Source organism: Lipotes vexillifer, unplaced genomic scaffold (genome assembly GCF_000442215.2).
Source record: "Lipotes vexillifer unplaced genomic scaffold, Lipotes_vexillifer_v1.1 scaffold1359, whole genome shotgun sequence".
NCBI classification, from domain to species: domain Eukaryota; kingdom Metazoa; phylum Chordata; class Mammalia; order Artiodactyla; family Lipotidae; genus Lipotes; species Lipotes vexillifer.
This window is the reverse complement of record NW_006771596.1, coordinates 886,795-909,808: the sequence shown is the minus strand read 5'-3', so window position 1 is coordinate 909,808 and position 23,014 is coordinate 886,795. Positions and strand designations below refer to the sequence as shown.

Genomic DNA, 23,014 nt, shown 5'->3' with positions numbered 1-23,014 from the left:
GGGCCCCCCCCCCCCCCGCGAGGACCCGAGAGGGTTCCCCTGGAGAGCCGGGTGTGAGCTGTGAAAGCCCTCCTTTCCGAGGCAGTGTGCTGAGGTTCAGAGCTCAGAGATCTGGATTCGGACCCCACCTTTCCCCTCAAAAGCCACAGCAGCCACTGAACTGCTGTGAGGCACAGTCTCCTTGTTTGTGGACTAGGCGTGTTTCACAAGTGTGTCAGTCGTCCAGGCTTGGCAACTAAGGACCCCAAAACGCAATCAACAAGCGTTGATTTTCTCTGTTTCTGTGGATTCAGGAGCAGTTCAGCTGGGTGATTGGGGCTGCCACCTAATTTGTGGGATCGGTGCAAAATGAAAATGTGGGGACTTTTTTCAAAAATTATTATGAATTTCAAAACAGCAACAGCAGAGCAGGGCCCTCTTGAGCCTGGGGCCTGGGGCAGCTACACAGGTGGCCTGGCCATGAGCTGGCCCTGCCCAGGGCTCCAGAGACAGACAGAGACAGACAGAGACAGAGACAGACAGAAAGAAAAAGAGAGACAGAGAGAGGCCGAGACAGAGATTGAGACAGACAGACAGAGACAGAGAGACAGACAGAGATGGAGAGGGAAGGAGAATAAGGAACACAGTGCTTTTTCTTCCCCAAATTGTGGTAAAATATAAGTAACAATATTAATCAGTTTAACTATTTTTAAGTGTACAGTTCAGTGGCATGAAGTACATTCACAGTGTTATGTAACCATCGCCCTCATCTGTACTCAAAACTTTTTCATACCCCAGGGGAAACTCTGCATTCATTAAACACTATCCCCCCGCCCCACTGCCCCCAGCGCCTGGCACCCACCATGCTACTTTCTGTCTCTATGAATTTGACACCCTGGGAACCTCATCGATGTGCGGACCATACAGCATTTGTGTTTTGGGAACGGGCTTATTTCACTGAGCCTAATGTCCTCAAGGGTCATCCGTGTTGTAGCAGGTGTTAGAATGTCCTTCCTTTTTAAGGCTGAATAATATTCCACATTGTGCTTATCTCTTCATCCATCAATGGAACTTGGCCTGTTAGCTATCGTGACTAATGCCGCCATGAACATGGGTGTCCAAGTCTCTGCTTTCAGTCCTTTGGGGGTATACCTCGCAGTGGATTCTTGGACCATATGGTGGTTCTGTGTTTAAGTTTTGAAGTTATGATCCAGTCTGGGAGGGGTCAGGCTGTCACCCCTGCCTTATTCTGTTTGTTTGGAGGCCACACACGAGAGTGAAGGAGCCAAGCTCCCCTCTTAAAGGAGGCCCAGCAGAGGGTGTGAATGCTTCTCACGATCAGCACGACGGCACGTGGTGGCTGCTGGCTGCCGGCTGGGCTGTAGCATTAGGAGCTGGTACCCGGAGTCAGGCCCCCGGTAGAAGCTCCCCTCCCAGGGGCTTTAGTTTCTGTTCAGAGACCACGGGGCACCTGGGCAGAGGAGACAGGTGTGGGCCGGCCTTGGCAGTGTGGGCCCGTCCCGGGAAGCAGGCCTGGGTGTCTGGGGACGGGCATGACCCGCAAGGGCCCTGCTGTGGGCCATGCCCTCCACAGACACGTCTGTGCTGTACTCGACTGTCCATGAGGCTGGCTCCCTCCACCCGGGGTCTCAGGAATCCCCTCGTCAGCGCATATTTATGGACACCTACCCCGTGCCAGCGGGACACTCGGCTGAGCTATCTCCACCCTCACCTCACTGGTGGGCTGTGGCCGCCTCAAGAGGTTGCTGCTCAGCACGTGAGGGTGTCCCAGACTTCCCACACTGCCCCCAGGGACTGTGGGTGACAGAGATTAAGCAGCGCCCGTGGCAGGCAGAATCTTCCACAGCCTTGTTAGAATGGGCCCCATCGGGCGGTGAGCAGAGCCCGTCGGCCTTGACTCAGAAGGCAGCCCCCAGCCTCCCTCCAGCCTCCCCTCAGCCTCCCTCAGCCTCCCCTCAGCCTCTCTCAGCCTCCCTCAGCCTCTCTCCAGCCTTCCCTCAGCCTCTCTCCAGCCTTCCCTCAGCCTCCTTCCAGCCTCCCCTCAGCCTCCTTCCAGCCTCCCTCAGCCTCCCTCAGCCTCTCTCCAGCCTTCCCTCAGCCTCCTTCCAGCCTCCCTCAGCCTCCTTCCAGCCTCCCCTCAGCCTCCCTCAGCCTCCTTCCAGCCTCCCCTCAGCCTCCCTTTAGCCTCTCTCCGACTTCCCCCCAGCTTCTCCTCAGCCCCCCGTCAGCCTCCTCTCTGCACACTGACCCTTTCTCTCCTGGGCCCAGCTCATTGATGGCAAATTCCCACCTCCTGGTTTCTGGGGCTGGAACTGCCTTCCCTTGCAGGATGGTCCACCCAGGAGCTGGGCGGGTGGGCACCACGGGGGACAATGGCCCTGCGAGGACTTCCTGCCGAGATGAGGAGGCCAGTGCAGGAGGGGAAGGTGAAAGGTTTCCAGTCTCCAAATGCTCAGGGCCCATGCTGTCACTCCCCAGCTCTTCCTTCCCAAAGCCCATCATATGATAGGTCACAGGGCCCTGCCCTCCCTCACAGCACAAGGGACCAGGGAGGGGTTCAGGCACAGCTTTGGAGGGGCAGAAGGACCCCCCCACCGAGAGCCCCCTGGCCTGGGACTCGGGGTCCTGTCCCTGGAGGAGCTGTGGCCCCAGCAGCAGGAGGCGCATCCCTGGGCTCCCCCAACCCCCTTGTCCCCCTAACCCAGTGCTCCCAGGCCAGACTCTTTCAGGTATTACTGGGACTTTATCTGCCGCCTCTGTATGCCACCCGCAGTGTTATTTACTTACTGTTTTTACTTAAATAGATTCTATGACAATTCCTTTCTTGACTTAGCACTGCCTGTGAAATCACGGGTCTGATGTGCTAGGTAGGTTTTCTTCTAAACCATTAAAGTAATGCATGACTATTTTTTAAATGTTAAAACTATTTAACTAAAAAGAGTGTCTACGCCCACGTGGGCTTGACTCCCATGCAGAACCCCCAGTGTCTCCCAGGGCGAGGCCCAGGGCCCTGCCAGCAGGACCTGGGAACCTGAGACCCTCTCACCTGCTTGGGGGGCGGGGCCTGCAGGCAGGAGGAAGGCCCAGCAGCACCCCAGACTTATGGACCCCTGAGGCTCCCCTGGGGAAGGGGTATTCCCCTGCATGGGAGGAGAGAAAGGCCCCCCCGGGGGGGGTTCCTCTGGGGCGCCGTCTGCAGGGCTGGCGGGGTGGTCGAGGGTGGACCTCTCCCCTCCATGCCGCCCCTCCACCCCGGGCCTTTCTTTGCTTGGAGTTCCAGGGTAGGCTGCTCGGAGGGGCCGATGCGTTGGGCCCCCCGCAGAAAGGAGTCAGCAGCGGAAGAGCTTTTGGTCCCTCAGGGATTTTGCAAGAGGGGCCTCAAGGAGGTCGCAGTGAGCCGGGGGTCTGCTGTGTGTTAGGGAGTTGCAGACCCGCCTGGGTGGAGTCGGGGTCCGGGCGCACCTGGGTGGGGTGAGGCTGGACGCCGGGCCCTTGAGCAGAGATCACAGCGAGCGATGGGAGGGAGGGATGGTGAGAGAAGCAGACGTGTGAGCCGAGGCGCCCCCGGAGCCACCCGCGCCCCTTCTCCTTGGCGACCAGATGCCCTGACTGCTTGCGGCAGGGGCCTGCCCCCAAGACGCCAGGCCATGGCCCGAGGTCAAGGGCCACTGCAGCCAGATTGGGGTTCCTGGTATGAGGACGCTGCTGGCGGGGCCCTTGGGAAGCCCGGAGCTGGGAGAGGGAGGATGCTGGCCGCCAAGCTGGGAGCTAGGGCAGCTTCGAGGGCGTGAGGAAGGGGCTGTGGGCCCCGGGAGAAGCTCTGCTCTTCACCCTTTTGGTGCTGGTGGCCCCATCCCTCGCGGTTGCGGGGAGTGAGGCCTAAGGAGCAGAGCGGTGGAGCGGGCCGAGGCTGGTGGAACAGCAGCTCTGTGGGGGCTCTGAGCCCCTGTCCACACTGCTGCTTTGGCCTTGTGCGAGCTGTGTGACCCTCAGCCAGTAACTTACCCTCTCTGTGCACCAGCTTCCGCACCTGTAACTTCTCGGGATGAGCACACTGCGGGCTCCTGACACAGGAGGCAGGATCCGTCACGTGGGGGGCAGTGTCCAAATGAGCCGTCCCTAGAAATACCTGCTGTTTAGTGCCGGGCGCGTCGTCACCTCAAGGAAAAGGAGGCACTGGGCTTGTGTTCTTTGTGCTGACATCCACTTCGCTGTTCACTCATTCATTCACTCCCTCATTCATTCATTCATCAACTCCTAACCAGCACGACTCTGGCCGGGCCCTTGTTCCAGGCTCAGGGAGTAAAGAAAACACACTAAAGCAGAGAGGGCGTGCGTGGCGTGGCGCCATCCTACCGACCATGCCGCCTCTGGAATGGGAGCTCAGGGTCTGACCTTTGGAAGTGATGCCGCACGGGGCCCTGGGCAGGTGGTCCCCCGCCCGGGGGTCCCTGCCCCCTCGGCCTGGCCCGAGAGGCTGGCGATGGCGCCCTCCGCACTCCTCTCCCATGAAGTCCCTGGATGGCTCCTTTCCAGACCTGGTGGTGTGGGCCTTCGTCCCTGCACCCCTAGCCCCATCCCTGCTGCGTCTGGGAGCGGGGGACCCGGCGGGGGCTGAGAGGGGTCGGGGTCTCCCTCCGGCAGAGGAAAGGAAAGGCAAGGCCGCAGCCCTGAGGCCCGTGGATGCCGGCCTGGGGCCGGCCGGCCTGCAGGGCCCAAGCTCACCCCCCGGGCCCTGCCCAGCCCGGGCTGTGGGCAGCCCCAGGCCTCGGCTCTCCTTGGAGCGCTTGTGCTACTGGCCATGGGACCGGATGGGTCGGAGGCGGGCTGGGCGGCATGGGTAGGCCCCGGGCTGCTTCCCACGCTCACGGCCTCTCCCATCCCCACAGTGCGTCTCCACGACAGCATCTCCGAGGAAGGCTTCCACTACCTGGTCTTCGATCTGTAAGTGCCGGAGCCTAGGGACTTGTGCTCTCATCTGCTCCCAGCGTTGGGCCGGGCTGGGACCCTTGGTCTCCCCAGCCCCTGCGGGCAGTCTTCCGACTCCTGGGTAGCCTCGTCCCCAGCCGTGTGGGCCAGCCTCCCTCGGCTCTGCTCTTAGCTTGTTGGCTTTGCGCGGGCGCACGGGGTCCCAGGGGGATGGGACTGCCCGGCTGGTCCCCTCCCCCACACAGAAGGGCCTGCTGGAGGCTGGAGCGGAGGGCAGGGAGGGAGGGGAGGACCCCCGGAGGAAGGGGCCCTCGGTCTTCCTTCCCCTTCCTTCCCCTGGCTGAGGCCCACCGGCTGGCGTGAGCATTTGCGTGTGTGCATGTGTGTGTAAGAGTGCCTCTGGGTTTATGATTGCGTGGATGCATTTGTGTATGTTGATGAATGGGCACGTGTGTGTGTGATTTGTGGGGGCATGTACGTGTGTACACATGTGCACGTGATTTGTGGAAGGGTGTACACGAGTGCCTGTGTGTTATGAGTGCATGTGTGCGTGTGTGTGTTTATGAGCGTGCACGTGTGGGTTTCAGTGTGTGCACGTATGTGAGCGTGATTACATGAACACGTGTATGTGTGTGGTTTATGTAGATGTGTGTATGTGTGAGAACATGTGTATGAGTTGGGGTGTGGACATGTACATGTGTGGGTGCATGTCCATGGGTGCATGTGTGCACACACATGTGGCTTGTGGGTGTGCATGTGCACCCACATGTGCGTGTCTGTGTACACGTGCATATGGTTTATGGGGTGTGCGCATGCATGTGTGTACACATGTACACATGTGACTTGTGGGAGTGGATACACATGGGTATGTGTGTGCATGTGTGTGCACGCATGCATGCGTGTGTGGCACTAAGTGAGAGCGTCTGGGGCCTCTGCTGCCTCTCACTTCCTGCTGGATTTAGAAGCGGTGATCTCATCCCCTCACTTCCCGACAGCTCCGGCTGAGTGGTGCTATATTTAGCTGTCCGTGAGTCAGCACAGCTCGGGACCCTGGGGTGGGCAGGGGTTGTAGCTTTGGGGTGGCTCTGTGTGGCCTCCACGAAGCCCAGCCTGGGGGCTGTGGCCATGGGGGCAGGGTGTGTCTCCATGGGAAGCTCCTCCCTCAAACGACAGATGCCTCGGCCATGGGGGCGTGGAGGCCTGAACCCCTGGCTCACGCGGGGTTCTTTGGCCAGGAGAGGCCTGCAGGGGCTGGGCCACCTCTCGGTCCCCCTGTGTCCCACAAGACACCACTTCAAGTCACCAGCCGGGTGACCAGGGCGGACCTGTGACACAGCTGCCGCTGCTGGGCCGAGGCTGTGCCCTGAAACATCTATCGCCTGGCCCCTGTGGAGGTGGCAAGCTTGCTGTCACCCCCGTGGGCCCCCAGACCCACCCATTTCCACCAGCCTCTTTCCCAGGAAATACAGGGGCCCCTGGGCTGGAGGGTGGCCATGTACGGGCCCCTGGTGGCCGACAGGTGGGTGGGTATGTGTGATTCAGGAGTGGACAAGGTGGAAGAGAATGGTGTGCGCGTGCGTGTGTGTGTACGTGTGTGCACACTCGTACATGTGAGTGCATGCACGCGTGTGAGAGGGTCTTGAATCTGCTGCCCCACACAACAGGCAGGTGTGGGGAGAGGCTCTGAGCGGGGCTGGAGAGGAAACTGGCTGGTGTTTTTGGAGAGGGTGACGAGGAAGGGGGACCTGGCCTTGCACATCCTCCCCCCAAACCTCTGTGGCCCCCAGGCCTGTTGAAACTCCCACTCTGCAGCATCCAGGACAGCCCTAGGCCTCAGGCAGCTGTTTGGGGGGGCAGGGGAGGCCTGCACGGGGGGCTGCCGAGGGAGGGGTAGGACTGGAGGCGTGGAGATGCCCCCCACCCTGCGCACAGCCCTCCTGTGCCACTCTGCATCCCCTCTGCCACTCTGTAGCCCCAGAATTGGGGAGACGTTTCTGGCCTGGGTTGGCCTCACCTTCAGGAAGCCCCAGGCCCTTTGGCAGTTTGGGGGCTCTGTGGATTTGGAGATTGACAGGTTTCCCCACTCCCCATGCCTCAGAATGTCACTTGGCTTTGGGGGCCAGGCCTGGGAACAGAGGAGAGGGCTCTCCCAGGGGCTGTGGCTGCAGCCCAGAACTAGCCATGCTGTCTGGCCGGAGCCTGAGGAAAGGGAGAACACTGGCCTCCAGACCAGGCCCTTCCCAACCAGCTCGAGACGCCAGCCCCCTGCAGCCAACTCCCTGACCTACAGCTCTGGACCACAAGGCCCCAGATGCACAGACTGAAGCCTCCTGTGGATGCAAGGACCCAGAGGGCCTGTCCCCGGCCCCAGGTGGAGCCTCCTGGGGGGGCTCCCTGTGCCCCTGCTACAGCCCCGAGCAATACCTGTGGCCTTTCCCCCTCTGCCCTATGCTTGGACTCAGGGTCTGCAGAGCCTGACCTGTGAGCTGTGTGTGCAGAGAGAGAAGCAGTGAGTCCCACTCCCTTGGGCTGGACGTAGAACCTCATCCTCCCGCTTCACACACACAAGTGTGCACACAGACGCATGAGGCTCTGCTCCCTCGGGCGGTCACCTGCTCTGAGCCTGAGCCTCCGCGGGAGGCAGAGTGGGACCCTAAAAGCTCCCCCGAGTCCAGGCTTGTTGGGAGCCTGACAGGACCTGAGGGCCAGCATCTATCCTCGAGTGGGAGCATGCCAACACCCAGAGCATCCGCGTTTTCGTGTTTCTCTAACACTAAGGTAGAGCCCGCCCACGCCGGGGCCACTGTTCAGCAGGGCCCATGCCCACGGTCGCTGAGTGCTGGGCACAAAATGAAGCCAACCCGAGCCCCAACTTCGAGAACTAATGGGAACTGAGATGCAAATGGAGAGATCACAGTGCGTGAGGCCAGCGCAGCTGCAGGTGGAGGGAGGGTGTGGCTGCGGAGGGAGTGTCCCTCGGTGTCCCCACAGGACACAGGAGGGAGACTCTGGACCACACAGGGGTACAAAAGCCCTAGATGGAGACTTCCGGTGGACTCAGGGCTTGCCGGGTGGAGTGAAGGGCTTGGGCGGACCCAGGGGTGGCTCCTCCCTGCTCCCCATGCATCCGTCCCTCAGCCCTGCTTTTCACCTTGCTGTCCGCGCCCACGTTTCCCAGCCCAGGGGATCTGGTCATTTTGGCAAGCGACACATGGCAAGAGGGTGTGTGGACAGAGGTCCCACTCTCCTTCTGGAAGTGGGGCTTTGAACACGTCGTGCCCTCGCCCACCAGGGAGGCCAGATCAAGGCACCGTCTCTTCTGGCCCCTGTGCTCTGTGTGTGGGCCGCATCCCTGGCCTTGGGGGGTTTGACAAGGGAAAACCAGATTTTCTCAGGCCCGGAATTAGTCACAGGGCCTGGGTAACAGTGAAGAGGCCTGGCTCAGACTCCTGGGCTGCCTGAGCCCAAACTCTGGGAAAGTCCCTGAGATCATCGAGACTCAGTTTTCTGAGCTTAAGAGTACCAGTGTCATGGAGGGGGCGTGAAGGCTAAAATGTGAAGTGCCACCCTATGTGAGTAAGCTTTCGGTAAGCTGTCAGTCCCGGGTGATGTTGGAGACGGGGCGGAGGTGGTGGCGGTGAGGACGGTGGTACTGATGGCTGTGGAGGTGAAGACGGCGGTGCTGCCGGCGGTGGTGACGAGCAGGTGGCGATGGAGGTGACAGGGCGACCTCTGTGTGCTTTTCCCACAGGGTCACTGGTGGGGAGCTCTTTGAGGACATCGTGGCGAGAGAGTACTACAGTGAGGCAGATGCCAGGTGGGTGCAGAGGCCTCACACCGTCCTGGCCCCTCTTCTCTTTCCTGGCCTTCCCTCTCTAAGCCTGGCTCCTGCCCCGCTGGCCCACATCTGCTCTCATGCACGTTGCCCCTGACGTGGCCCGGGCCGACGGTCCACTGGGCAGAAGTGTCAGGCTGCCTGCCTGGCGGACGCCTGCCCCGTCTCCCCTGGGGTGGGTGGGAACTGGCCCACAGAGGGGCTCTCCTTGGGGTAGCTGGTGCGGGGAGAGCAGACAGAGCATGGTGGTGGGCATCCTCCTGCCCTTCCCTTGGTCCCTTGGACTTGGTCAGCCCTCATGGTGGTCGAAGGGGACCGACCTTCTCAGAGATACCATCTGCAGTGCAGCTGCTGGGAGATAGCAGGGCCCTTCCCCCCAGGAGGGTAGGACCCCTGTGACCTGCTCTGGCCCGTGCTGTTGGCCAGATGCCACCCCGACCCATGACAGGTGTGTCACTCCTGACAGCACGTCTCAGGTTGGAGATGGCTGCGGGCCACCACTCCTGGCCCGCCCAGCCGGGCCCGCCCAGCTCCCAAGGACACACGCGTTTAAAAGAAAAAGAGGCCGACAGTGGCCCTCTCTAGGCGGTGGACTTACGGATGCTTTTTAATTTTTTAATCTTCTTTGTCTATTTAAAAATTTTTCTTTAATGAATATGTATTCCTTTTCTAATCAAGAAAATGAACGTTATTTTAAAAAGTAGCTTTTTGTGACTTGCTTCCGCACCCCCAGGCAACCTTGCCTGTCGGTGGCAGCCTGGGTCCCTGTGAGAATATGTGAGTGGGTCCCTGGTGTCACCTGGGCGCCCACAGAGCTGGGCAGCAGGAGGCTTGGGGCCTGGCGGGCGCTGGCGTGGGGTGCTGGAGCTGGGGTGAGCTGGGGCGTCAGGGCACTGGCTGCTTTTCTGAGGCTCCTTGAGGAAGGGCTTTCATTTTGCACAGCCGCCTGGGAACGACCCGTTCCCTCCGAGAGCAGGAAGACTCCATTTTTATTTCCTACTTACAAGAAAAGTAGAAAGTAGAGCAGAGGCACCTCCTGCTGCTCTGAGATGCTCGGGCGAGAATGTCCCAAGTATGCGTGCCTGCCTGCTGGGTGGAGCCAGAGCCCCAGACCCAGGCGTCCTGACATCTGTCAGGGCAGGACAGGAGAGGAGGTCCCCAGCGGCTGCCCCCAGGTCGGGCCCCAGGGCCCGCAGCCGGGGCAGCGCCAGGGCCAGGAGGGCTGCCTTCCAGCAGTACCGGGGTGCCTCGGGGGCGCTTGCCTTCACTGTCCTCGTCCCACCCCCGCCTGGAGCATCCTGCCAGGGCTCCTCGGTTCTCAGCACCCACCGCTGGGCACGGCCCAGGGCCTGGCAGCCTCCTGCGCTCTGTGGTTGATGGTCTCGCTGGAGGGGGACGTGGCCCACAGCAGAGCCCCACTCTCGGCTGGGAGCCCCCAGTGCCCCCCTCTTCCCCATATGCCCGACGACCACACTCCTTCCCCTGCCACGGCCCCCACGCAACACCTGTGTCCTTGGAGCTCCTCCCTTGCCCACTCTCGCCTCCTGCCTGCCTCCAACCTCATCTTCTCCGTTGCTGGCTTCTGCCCCCGCCCCCCACCCCCAATTCTGTGGCTCCCTCCTGCCTGCCCAGATGGCCGGCATCCTGACCTTCCTGCCTGGGCCTCCCTTGTGGAGGCTCTCCTGGCGTTTGGGGCCCCACCCACAAATGCCTAGTTTCCTCTCACAGACTCCACCTTGCTCATAGCCAGACTACCAGGGGGGTGAGAGGGAACGAGGGACACTCTCGAGGATCCCTTCCAGCTGGCCTCACTCATTAAACCCGCACCTCAGGCTGCCCTTTTTCCCGGGAGTCCTGGACCCTGGAAGCGTGCTTTTGACCTTTGTGTTGGTGCTTAGCCTTCGGGCAGGAGGGCCTGAGAGAGTGATGTGGATGCCCACGTGGATGGGTCTCCCACGGGCATCGTCAGGAACTGTGGCAGATGGGGTGAAGGCTTTCTCCCGCCCTGGGAGGGTGTTCCCCCGTGACCCCCAGTGAAAGGGGCCTGGGCTCTGCTGAGGCTGGAGCCCTAGACACCCGGCCGTGGTGGTGGGCACCTTCCCGGCCAGCGTGCAGGCCCGGACCCCGCCAGATGCGTCAGCCACCCTCCCAGTGGCCTGCCCGGGGCCTTGCTGCTCAAAGCCGAGCGAGTGATGAATTTCCAGCGTGTCACGCCTCTGGAGGAAGAGGAAGCAGGGCAGGAGTTGCTTTTCGGAGCCTTTTCCGAACCGAGAAGCCTGGAGATTTCTCCGAGGAAGAAGTGGGGTCTTTCTTTGGAGTCTGGGGGGAAAAGGAGGGGTCGTTTTCAAGCCTGGGAAAGCAAAAGTTCAAAATATTTAGAGCCCATTTTTAAAAACCCTGAAAAGCAGTATGGCTCGTGAAGGATGCTTAAGGGGGCCCGTGAGAAGGCTGGCTGCCCCAGGGAGGGGGCGAGGGAGGAGGGGAGGAGGGGGCAGGGGCACATCTGAGGTGACAGCAGAGCCCAGAACCATGAGAATGACGTCCAGGACCCGGCCAGCGTCTGGAACGCCGCTTGGGAACAATTCTGACCACAAAAGTGACTTTCTGAGTTGTTCAGAATATGAAAAAAGGCCCCACGAGGAAGACGGTACGATGTAAATGGCAGGCAGAAGGGAGGCAGGACCTCATGACTGGCCAGGCGGCCTCATGTCCTCCAAGGCCGTGGTCTCAGCCGGGAGACCAGGGCGAGAGCAGGGTGATGAGTGTCCCGGGAGCGGCCCCCAGAGGTCCCTGGAGGGTGGGCTAGCTGGAATGGGCCACTCTCCAGGCAGGTGGTGTCCTGTCCACCTGCAGGCCCGAGAGACCACTGCCACATTGGTCCCAGAGGGGCTGTGAAGAATAGGCCCGGGAGACAGGCGAGCAGCGTTGCCGCACTGGCTGTGGGGAGGGGGTGAGCAGACCTGCACCGTTTTCTCTTGGGGAACGTGGTTTGCTTGGCCAGCTCATTTGTGAGCACTGGGAGCTAAGCCAGCACATCTCTCCATCAGGGCGGCCACGAAGCGACCTGAGCAGGGCCTGCGGGATGGGCGGACGGGCTGCATCAGAGCTGTAGGGCTGGATTTCAGCCAACGGGCTGAGTTCTGTGATGCTCGGGGAGAGATGCTGGCTCAGCAGGAGCAGTCACCCCATTTCTGGCGCCGGTTTGGGGCCCTGCATCCCCAAGAGGAGACGGGGGGGGAGGGCACAGGGCACAGCCCACCCCCATCTGAGCCAACGTATCAATCGGTGCTGCGGCCGATGGATCCCTGGGTCCAAGAGACGTTTGGGGAACACGTTCCTACAAGGCTGGACCCGAGGACACAATCGAGAGGAAAGAACCAACATGTCTCTGTGGTCATGGAGGCCACGGTCCGGAGCAGAGACGGACACTGCCCAGATGCCCACACAGAGCGCAGGGCCGCCGCGTGACTGCAGTGGGGACGACGTGGGTGCCTCACGCTCGCTCAACACTGAGGAGAGTCCGGAGCGCGTCCTGGGGTTGAGAGCGGAGGCAAGCTCACAAGGGTGGAGGGGGAAGAGGGGCTCGACCCAAAGCTCAAGGCTTGCAGGGCTCTCAGCAGGCCTGAGCTTGCAGCCAGATCATTCCAGGGCTTTCGGGGAGTGGCCAGTGGCCCAGGAGATGCCAGCCTGTGGGCTGTGAGGGCTGCTGATGCGCTGGAGGGAGGGGCGGGGTACCACGGGGATGGCATGGCACACGGCTGGGACGGGTGTCCCCCGGGGCAGAACCAGGGTCTGGCTGCAGCGGCACAGGGGGGGGCTGGTCTGCCCCAGGGTCCCTGAGCCCCTGTATGGGGTTGGGTGCTGCAGCGTGTGGGTGATCTGGGGACTCGAGGCTGAGCTCCGTGAGGATGCATTGATGCCCCCAGCATGCCTCCCCAGGGCTCTGGGTTTGCCAGGGAGCCGCAGATTCCTGGGCACTGGGAAAGCCAGAGTCCCCTGCCCCGGGCCCTGGCTCAGTGGCCTCAGCTACAAGTGCTGGGCCTTTATCTGGCCTCTGTCTCCACCCAGCGGCCTGTCCTGACCTCAGAAGAGCTTCCCCCGACCTCACGGCTGAGCTCTGCCCACGAGGAGGGAAGCCCCTGAGTGGGTCAGCCTGGGCGGCGGGAGGGGTGCTGAGCCCGTGTCTGCAGTCACGGGAGGGCTGGTGGTGGCTGGGTGTGGAGCTGGGGATGCAAGGATGGGGGTGAGGACCACAAAGGATTGTTCCTGGCAGATGAGGACGTTGTGGGAGGGGCAGGAGTGGGGAGGGAGGCACTGGGAGCAGGTCGGGCAGGAGAGCTCAGGGCGTGGGGCGGGGGTGGGCTTTCCAGCCCCTAGAGGCACCTGAGGGCAGGGCGTGCTGGGCGACTGACGCCCACAGGTTTGGGCCCGGCTCCCCTTGACCCCTGCAAACCTCAGGAATCCATCATCAGGATTCTGAGGTCTAGGTTTCCGCAGGGGGGAGCTCAGGTTTACTTTTCTGTGCAGCAGGTGGGCTCCAGATGTGGCCAGAGGTATTTGAGGAAGAGGCCTGGTCCCCTGTCCCTTCTCTGAGTTTGCTGTTAGGAAAACGAAGCCCACCCCTCCAGCTGACCTTCAGTCACCCCACAGGGTCCAGCCATGGCAGGAAGGGTCCTGAGGGAGTCTGCCTGTGCGTCCCTCGTCCCCACCCAGAGGGGCTGTGGCTGAGACCCCAGGGGGTGAGCTCCAGGGAGCCTGTGGCCCTCCTGTCTCCCGTGGCTGGTAACGCTGCAGGGCTGCTGTGGGAGCCCAGGGTCTGTGCCTGGCTTTGGGGGCAGCTGGAAACTTTCCAGTCCCCTGGGGCCACCTGGGGGAGGCAGGCTCAGGCCACAGGGGCTGGGGGCATCTAGGTCTGATGTTCAGGGCACGTTGCTGAAGCACAGGTGTTGGAGGCGCCTGAGGAGAGCTGGGTCTCTCCCTCCAGCCAGTAATACCCTGGAGGGCTCGGGACTTCTGCTGGCTCTGGAAGGAAGCCCCTGGCTTGGGGCCCTGGGCTGTGCCAGGCTGCCTGTTCGCCAGGAGCGCATCCGGGACCCCAGGGCTGCTAAGGAGCTGAGCTGTCTAGCACGGCACACGGCAGCCAGCAGCCAGTGTGGATGTTCAAGTTTATTCAAATGAAATGACTCCTGCTCTAGCACATGAGGGACTGGAGGCTGCAGCATTAGCGCTGCCCCAGAACAGAGGGGGGCCTAGTGGCCAGGGCGTCACCCTACACCGTGACACTGTGGCACTGGCCTGCCCTCTCCCTCTCGCCCTCTCACCTCTGCCCTTCCCTTGCCCGGGTTCCCCCATCTCCAGCCCGCAGGGCGCCCAGCTCAGGTCCAGGCTTGGCCAGCATGAGCCTGGGGAGGAGTGCCCTGGGGCCAGGCGTGTCTCCTCTGAGCAGCACTTCCAAGGGCCTGGCCCAAGGGGAAGGCAGGGTGGGGGGAGCGCAGGGGGCCTGGCCGGGCCTTGTGCTGACCTTTGGGGGTGAGGAAGGCTCCTCAGAGGTCCCCTCCTGGCCAGTGTCTCCTCTCCCATGCGGCAGGTCGCACCTTGATTCCCTGCTTCCCTGCGGCCCCCTGCCAGGCTGGGGACCCCACCCCAGTGCCACACAGCACCCTGCTCCTGCACCCCCGCCCACTCTTCGGGGGCCACCCGCACTAATGCGCCTGCTGTTTGCTGCAGTCACTGCATCCAGCAGATCCTGGAGGCGGTTCTCCATTGCCACCAAATGGGGGTTGTCCACAGGGACCTCAAGGTGAGTTCCCCACCGTGCCCTGTGCCAGGTGTTTGTTGTCTGTAACTGCATGTTGTGTTTAACAGGAGGCTCTGGGCTGGGGCAGTACAAGCGCCAGGAGACACTGTGTGCGTGGGACGTGTGCACGTGCGTGTGTGTGTGTCTGCGTGTGAAAGTGCATGCATGTGAGTGTGTGTGCGTGTGCATCAGCACGTGTATGAGCACCTGTGTGTGTGCATGTGTGTTTGTGTGTGAAGGTGCATGCATGCGAGAATGTGGGCCTGTGTGCACATGTGTATGTGTGTGTGCCTGTGTGGGCGCAGGTGTATATGTGCTCACATGCACATGTGTGTATATGTGTGTGGGAGCATTGTGTGCACATGCATGTGCGTTCATGCATGTGTGAGAGAATGTGTGTATGTGTGCATGTGTGCACATCTGTGTGCGTGGTGTCTGTGTGTGTGCACGCATGCATGTATTTGCACACGTCCCTCCCAACACCTTTAGGCTCCAGGGCTGAGAGGGGACAGTTGTCAAGAATCAGCCTATTAACGCATGTCCACTCGGGGTCTCGCTTTCTGGGCTCCGGTTGAGATTCGGACCTGGCAGGTGGGACACAGGTGATGTGCGTGCAGGTGGGGCTGATGCCTCGGGAGCAGGGGCTGAGGGACCAGCCTGGATGGTCTCTGCAAACTTCCAGCCCTTTCTTCTAGTGGCCCTTGGCTCAGCTCTGGGCAAAGTGACCATAGAGCATTTAAAAGAAGGTTCGTCACCCACAGGGCTCAGTGCGGTGGGAGGGTCTTCAGGAAGAGCTACACCCCATCCTCCTGCCTCCCTCCCTCCCTCCTTTCCCCCTCCCTCCCCCTCCGCCCTCCTCCTCTCAATCTCTCCTCCTTTCTTGGATTTTAGCTTTCTTCAAGTCTGGGTTTGGGTCAGTGTCTTCTGTTGGGGGGTGGGGGGACCCCTGGGCCTGTCATCCCTGCTAAGAGACCTGCTGGTGGCGTTTGAGACCAACCTTCCCGTGGGTGCTCGGGCTGAACGGGGTCACGCCCTTCCTTGGGCCACTGAGGGGTGTGTGTCTGTGAGCTAATCTTTGTGGGGCTGCTCTTGGAATGTTGTCCTGCCAGGAGCAGGCCCAGGACCCTCTCCTGTGCCCTTCACGTGTTCCCGCCCTCTCTCTGCATGTGCCGTGTGGTCCCCTGTCCTTTCACATGCCCACCCAGGCCCGCCGTGTCTGCCTGTCCTGTGGGTCCCCCTCTGTCACTGTGTCTTGTCAGAATCGGCCTCATTTGGAGGCCTCTGGGAGGAGGGGCCGCAGGGGAGAGGGCGCGCATCCCCCCTTGACTATGGACCCCGTGATGCATAAGTAACTTTGAGGCCAAAGCACGCAAACGGAGATGGATGCTCCCCCCGGGCCAGGTGTGCCCTGGGGGCAAACAGAATCCTTGCCGAGAAGAAGAAAAGGGGGCAGGAGTCTGCCAGGTGTCGGGGGAGTGGACGGCCCCTCCTCCTCTAGAGAGGCCTCCACCATCGTGACTGAGACAGCCCCCCAGAAGCGGTGCTGTGGTGGGTGTCCTCTCAGCCAAGGTGTGGAGGGCGGAGAGAGCAGAGGGGGCTGGTACCATCGCAGGGTGCTGCGAGGGAGCCAGGGTGGAGCCCGGGGCCAGGGCCTCACTGCCCGGACCCAGCTGGCTCCCCTGCCTCTCCCCCGGCCCGGCCCCGACCCTTCTTGTCCAGCTCTTCCCAGGGACCAAGTTCACCTAGCTCCTTCCTGGGAAGGAGTGCTGGTTTGTTTCCTCGGGGTGGGGGTGTCTGGGGTGTAGAAGTCAGGTCAAGCCCCCAGCTGCAGTCCCTGACCCCTACGATTTCAGGCTTCTTTTTTTAATTGAATTTAAAAAGATGGACATATAGTTGATTTACAATGTTGTGTTTATTTCGGACTTCTTGATGTGGGGTGTGTGGAGAGGTTGGGGTCCCCTTGCCCCACGCACATCTGCAAAATCAAGGTGTTCAGAGGCGGGCTTCCCTGGTGGTCCAGTGGTTAAGACTCCGTGCTTCTAATGCAGGGGGCGCGGGTTCGATCCCTGGTCGGGGAAGTTCCACATGGCGTGCGCTGTGGCCAAAAGAGTTGATGGGATGTGCATTAAGAAATAAACTTTAAAAAGGGAAGAAAAGGGGAGTATTTAAAAAAAAGAAAGATCAATAATCAAAAAAAAAAAAAAAAAAACAACAAACATAAATGCAGAAAAAGGGGGGATTTTAAAAAAAAAAAAAAAAAAAAAAAAAAAAAAAAAAAAAAAAAAAAAAAAGATGTTCAGAGGCCTCCAGGCTGTGCTGGGCAGACGGGGCTGAGTGTCCCCAGCGCACGTCACCTGGAGGGACAGCACCTCGTCCAGCCAGCTGTGTGGGCCTGGAGGAAATGGTTTCTGCCGGCTGGGGCTGGCACACTTCATCTGTTCCACGTGTGTCGTCCTAACACCCCAGGTGTACAAGCGGTGTTAACTCAGTTCGGTTGGGGTGTTTGTCTTTCTTGGCACCAAAGTGGCAGTGTGGTCTCAGCGGGCCTTCCCGTCGGGAGGGTGGCCTGGTGAGGGGGCCGAGGGCCCAGAGAGGCATGAGGAAGTCCAGCGGCTTTGAGCTCTGAGCGCTGACCGCTGGGAGGTGGTGAGGCTGGTGGATAGGCTGGGATGGGAGGGGCCCAGCGCACAGGACACAGTGCACAGGGACCCCCTCGGGCCTTTGGGGCCAAGTGTCCCCAGTCAGGGGGCAGCAGCCTCGGCGCTCCAGTGGGACAGGGATGAATGTCCTTCCAGCTTGAGCAAGGGCGCTGCTCCCTGACTCAGGGAGGTCTGCATGGGACCTTTCCCACCTGTGGGCACTGGATGGGCAGCAGTCAAGGCAGGCCCCCTCTGCCCAGCATGGGGCTGGTGGGACTTGGTGGACAGACGTCCTGCACTGCCAGGCTCTCGGGGCCCTCGGTTGTTCCTTCTTGCCCTTTGAGGGTTGCCATCCTGCCAGAAGCGCCTGAGCGCTCTGGCAGGCAGTTGTCTGTGCAGCCAGCCGTGGTGAAGGGAGGGAAGCCCCTCTGCCGGTGGAGGTCCCGGGCCCCTGCACAGCCTGCCAGGGCCTGTAGGGTACACTCAGTTTTTGGTCCCAGCGCCCTGAGTTCACAAGCTTGTGCTTTGAGAGCCAGCTTCCCTCAGCTCTGGGGCGCCTGTCCCTGCCCCCCGGGGGTGCGGGGCAGGGACAGACTGCGGGGTGCAGGCCCGGGGGGGCCCAGAGCTCTGGGATATGCCCAAGCCAAGGGTGTCAGCTGCACTGGGGGGACACCCACGTGGTGGCGGGTCAGGCCTGTGTGCCCCTGTCTGCAAAGCACTATTTTGTTCCCCTCCCTCCCGTGACACCCCCGGGTGTAAACCACACGCTCTCGGGCTGCTCGCCTTCCCCGCAGCCCGAGAACCTGCTCCTGGCCAGCAAGTGCAAAGGGGCCGCAGTGAAGCTGGCGGACTTCGGCCTGGCTATCGAGGTGCAGGGGGACCAGCAGGCCTGGTTTGGTGAGTAGCCGGCTGGCCGGCCGGGGGCCAGGCTGGGGGCGTCAGCTGCCCCCGGGGCCCCTCACATGGCCCTTTCCCCTCCCGCTAGGGTTCGCTGGCACGCCAGGCTACCTGTCCCCAGAGGTGCTGCGCAAGGAGGCGTACGGCAAGCCGGTGGACATCTGGGCGTGCGGTGAGGCTGGTGTGCGGGGCGGGGTAGGGCCGCAGGGCCACCATGAGGGACCCGCCGCTGGGCTGACTCACGGGGCTACCCCCCGCTAGGAGCGCCCTCTCCACCCAGACTGGAGTCGCTAACGCGATTCCGGCTGTTGCTGAGAAGCCCACCGCCCCGGCGCCTGCCCCGCGCTCCGCAGAGCGGTCTGGAGGAGGAGCAGCAGGTGCCTGGGTGGTGGATGGATGCTGGTGGGCTGGAGACCGTGCACGCCACCCTGGCGGGGCCTGTCCTCTGCGTGGCGGAGGGGGCTGGCCTCGGGCCTCTCCTGTAAAGTAGGGTGAGGGTAGAGCAGAGGTGAAGGAGGCGTTTATGCCATTCCGCCGTCAGGGTCTCCAAACAGTGACACTTGCTGACGCTGGCTGCGTGGGCCGGGAGGGGGTCCCACTGGACCTTGAGGGTCCCGGTGTCCTCATGGGGCTTGCTGGCTTCGGGCAGTGACCCCCACCCTAGCTGATGCTGAGAAACTGGCTGAGGGTCCCCTAGCTGTCAGGCGGCAGAGCTGGGCATATGACCCCCGCGCCGGGGGTCACACAGCTGACCCCACGCAGCAGCGCCCCACTGGCTTGTGGCTGTGCTGTGGGCTCCATGGGCGGGGGCTGAGCCGCTGGGCGCAGGCGGTGAGGGCGGCAGTGCGAGGCCCTGCGCTTGCGGTTCCCCGCAGGGGTGATCCTGTACATCCTGCTGGTGGGCTACCCGCCCTTCTGGGACGAGGACCAGCACAAGCTGTACCAGCAGATCAAGGCCGGGGCCTACGACGTGAGTGCCGGGACCCCCCCCCCCCCCCCCCGCCACCCCCTGCCCTCCGACAAACATCTCTGTAGAAAAACCTGAGCCAGGTAGGATGTTAGGCTTTGAAAGGGACATGGAGATGAAGAACAGGGCCCCCCCCCCCCCGACCCTCCCCATCTTGGGGAGGCAGAGGCAGGGAGCGGGGTGATGTCGCCTGTTTCCAGATGAGGCCCCCCCTCGGAGAATTCTGTCTCCTGCCTGGGAAGGGGGCTTTAGGCTCCCTTGTGCGTGGCTTCCCTTCGCAGTTCCCATCTCCGGAGTGGGACACGGTCACTCCTGAAGCCAAAAACCTCATCAACCAGATGTTGACCATCAACCCTGCCAAGCGCATCACGGCGCACGAGGCGCTGAAGCACCCGTGGGTCTGCGTAAGTCGCCCCAGCCTCAGACCACCCCCCAGCGCGTTGACCCTGGCACGCTCTCCTCGCACCCAGTGGGTCCCCTGGTTTCCCGGGGGCTGCGTGGCCTGTGGCTTTAAGGCTGGCAGGTTTAAAGACCTTAGTCCCTGGGAGACTAAGGAGCTCCGTGGGAAGAGGAGGCCCAGTCCAGGGCTTGAGGGGACAGAGTAGCGAGGTGGGTGAGGGACAGGTGGGGGGGTGGACGGGCCATGAGGGGTGACGGGCTGGGGGGTTAGGCAAGCAGCGGGGACAGGTGGCCTCCGGCTGCAGTGGGCGGCCGGCAGCTCTTGGCACAAGGGCCCTGGGGGTGCTGCTGCCCTGAGCCTTGCCCCGAGCCCCCTCTTTAGAGCCCCGCCTTGGGGACAGAGCTGATGCCCCTCAGGGCTCCTTGCAGCGTGTGACCCCCTCCTCCCTCCCCGCTCCCCACAGCAACGCTCCACTGTGGCCTCCATGATGCACAGGCAGGAGACCGTGGAGTGCCTGAAAAAGTTCAATGCCCGGCGGAAGCTCAAGGTGAGACACCGACCCCAGCAAGCGGCCAGGGTGCCACGCCAGGCACGCGTGCTCACCCACCCAGAGGGGCCGAGGGCCCTGCCCTGGGAGCAGCTGGAGGGGCTCGGGCAGGCCTGTGGGGGTCCCAGTCACCTAGGACGGGCTGCTCGTCAGTGCCGTCCCAGACTAGGCCCCCCGTGGCAACAACACCAGAGGTGCCCAGACGTGGGCCTGGCCCCCAGGTGCACAGCTGGTCTCTCCTCCAGAATTAAGATAAGAATTACTGGAAAAAGATCTGGAAGTGGGACTGGTGTCCTGTCTTAGAGTTATTAAGGAATATTAAGATTGTGGTGAAAACTCATACACAAAATAGTTTCGTTTACTTACTGATGATCCTTTTTTTTCTGGTTTATATGAAAGTAAAATGTCTGTGTGTATATATGCATGCATACATATATGTTTATTTGTGTGTGTTTCAAAATAGAGATCATACAGGGCCTTTTTTTTTTTTTTTTTTTTTTTTTTTGTGTGAAAGGCGCCCTGTGGTCAGTCATGGTCTCTGAGCGGGAGTGGGCTGAGAAGCTTCTGACCTGGGGCAGTTTTGGTCAGGAGATCAGCCGAGCTCTGCTGCTTGCGTGGGCAGGGGGAGGGCGGGAGGGAGGGCGGGGGGCCCTGGGCAAGGAGGCCGTTGAGCGCCAGGCCCGCCCTCCCTACAGGCTGCTCTGTGCTGAGAGTGAGTGTCCAGGCCTGGCGGCTGGCGTGCACGTGCCTGTCAGGGAGAGGAGGCGCCGTGGGGAGAGGCAGACCCCCAGCTGCAGCCCCGGGGGGTCTTGACGCCTTTAAGAGCTGGGCTCAGTGGGCAGTTTAGGACCTGGGGTGCCTCCCTGTTTTAATGCTGGACGTGGGTGGCATGTCTGGGTGCAGCTGCCTCTCTGCGAGGCCGTGACTTGAGGTGCGGGCGGGGGTCTCCGCCTGGCCTCAGCTGTGTGTCTCTCCCCAGGGCGCGATCCTCACCACCATGCTGGCCACGCGGAATTTCTCAGGTGAGTAGAGCCTTCTCCAGGAGGAGCAGGCCTACGGCGGGAAGGCTGGGGAGCGACCCGCCGCCAGCTGCCTGCCGTGTCCTCACCCCACTGTCCCCTTCTCTGCTGCTGGCCCGGCCCGACCTTCCTCCCTCTGAGACCCTCGGGCCACAGAGGAGGCCTGGGCTACGGCCGGGCCCCGCGAGGGCACGCCCCTGAGTGTTGGGTCTGTGTCTGAGCTGCCCGCCGGCCGGGCCGCAGCTCTGTGTGTCTGTCCAGGCGTTGGTCGGCACCTCTGTGGCCTCGTTGTTGTCCTGAATCCTCTGAGCACCCGTTCTGTGTGTGGGTTATGGGGCGGCTAGAGGAGGCTCCGGATACTCTGGCTGGTGGCCGCCCACCCGGGCACCGAGGGCGGGCAGGGCTGGGGGTGTGCGGCCGCTCTGGGGGGCTGTCGGCGACCCTGAGGCCATGGGCCCAGGCAGGCCCAGCGGGGACAGTGTCACCTGAGCGGGGCCGCTGCCCCCTGGCGCTCCTGTGGCTTGTCTGTGGCCTGCGATGCTGGTGCGGGTGCGTCTGTGGTCCGTCCTCGTTGTCCGTTTGCATCAGCACGCGCCCCATCCTGTTACTTTTGCTGTGATGCTGTGCTGCCGGGCTGGGGGGCATGCTGTCACACCAATACTAATAGGACGTGTCCTGTCCGCACGCCCAGCCCGGCACCCGGAAGGCCCCGTCGGGGTTTGCCAAGGAGAAAGGAGGCAAATGCTTTTCCAGTGTCAGTCGGTCTCCATCTTGTCTTCACGCTCCTGTGAAAGGGATTCTGGAACCATCCGCCACCTAAACTTTGACTCTAATCTTCTTCTGCTTCCTTTGTCTCTTCTCTTCCCTCACCTCGCCCGCCCCTCGTCTGTGTCCGCCCCTCCCCTCGTCTCTAACCCGGTGCTAACAGTGGGCAGACAGACCACCGCTCCAGCCACAATGTCCACCGCGGCCTCCGGCGCCACCATGGGGCTGGTGGAACAAGGTAGATGTCCCGCCTGTCGGCATGCAGGTCCCCTTGCTGCACGCAGCCGCCGGCTGGGCCTTGAGAGCCTCCCAGAGGCCCCGGGAGCCCCTGCTCCCGCCGTGGACATGCCCACAGAGCCCCCGTGGGCAGGGAAGCAGCCCCAACTGTCCCAGCACCCTCAGACCCCACCTATTTCAGGAGGAGCCAGGCTAGCTGACCCCTGAGCTGAGTTGCCCTCCATGCCTTTGACTGAATTCCCCAGTCCTGGTTCCTGAGTCTGGGGGTCAGGAGACCCCTCTGGTCAGAGCCCTTTGCTGTCTCAGGCTCAGTCCCCACTTGTCCATCACGACCCCCGCTCAGAATGACCTTGCTACCAACCCCAGGAAGCCTCGGGGCTGCTGCTGGGAGTTTGAATCCCGAGTGGGGGCCCTGGGGAGAAGGGCGTGGGCAGAGACCCTGCCCCGTGAGAGCCCACTGGCCACCCTGGCCACCCCTGACCTGGCCCGCACACGCGCCCAGGGCCCTGCCCTGCGCTTCCAGCCGCTCGCACGGAGCCGGTGGTCTGTGCTGAGTCCCAAACACACACGTCTGCCCCGTGAGCCCCAAGACGGGGCCCTCGGCCACCCAGACAATGACTCTGAAGGCCTCCTCGTGGTTTCTTTCTACGAGGCCCCCATTACCTCGTCCCCAGCCTGTGAGGGGAGAGGCTCATTCTGCTAACCTGTGCCCCAGTCTGTGAGGGGCAGACCTCCCAGGAGGCCCAGGCCAGCTCCCGCTCATCCAACCGTGACCTTGGCCGGACCACATGAGGCTAGTGGACCCCAAGACTTCCTGGTGGGCCCATGGCCCCAGCCCGAGCTGAGGGTGGCACAAGTGTAGGGCGGGCAGAGCCAGCTGCAGCTGAGGGGCCTAGAAGAAGCCTGGCGTTTCCTGCCGGTGCCTCGAGTGTCGGCCAGGACAGTGCAGACGCCCAGCCCCTCCCAGGCCCAGGCCCTTTCT

At 62.1% G+C, this 23,014-nt stretch overlaps 1 protein-coding gene across 9 annotated transcripts in view; it reads left to right on the top strand.

The window, feature by feature from the left end:
* The window catches only part of CAMK2B (calcium/calmodulin dependent protein kinase II beta), a 95,685-nt gene that overhangs the window by 53,761 nt on the left and 18,910 nt on the right, over window positions 1-23,014 (top strand). For 6 of the 9 annotated variants that reach the window (XM_007447000.1, XM_007446999.1, XM_007447003.1 and 3 more), the window contains 9 exons: window positions 4,890-4,944; window positions 8,681-8,746; window positions 14,492-14,564; window positions 17,995-18,097; window positions 18,186-18,269; window positions 18,973-19,067; window positions 19,346-19,468; window positions 19,928-20,011; window positions 20,991-21,033. In XM_007447000.1, coding sequence (XP_007447062.1) covers window positions 4,890-4,944; window positions 8,681-8,746; window positions 14,492-14,564; window positions 17,995-18,097; window positions 18,186-18,269; window positions 18,973-19,067; window positions 19,346-19,468; window positions 19,928-20,011; window positions 20,991-21,033 — 726 coding nt within the window. Of the gene's footprint in view, window positions 1-4,889; window positions 4,945-8,680; window positions 8,747-14,491; window positions 14,565-17,994; window positions 18,098-18,185; window positions 18,270-18,972; window positions 19,068-19,345; window positions 19,469-19,927; window positions 20,012-20,990; window positions 21,034-21,958; window positions 22,034-23,014 lie in introns of all 9 variants that reach the window. The other 3 variants (XM_007446997.1, XM_007446996.1, XM_007447001.1) reach the window with 1 other exon arrangement.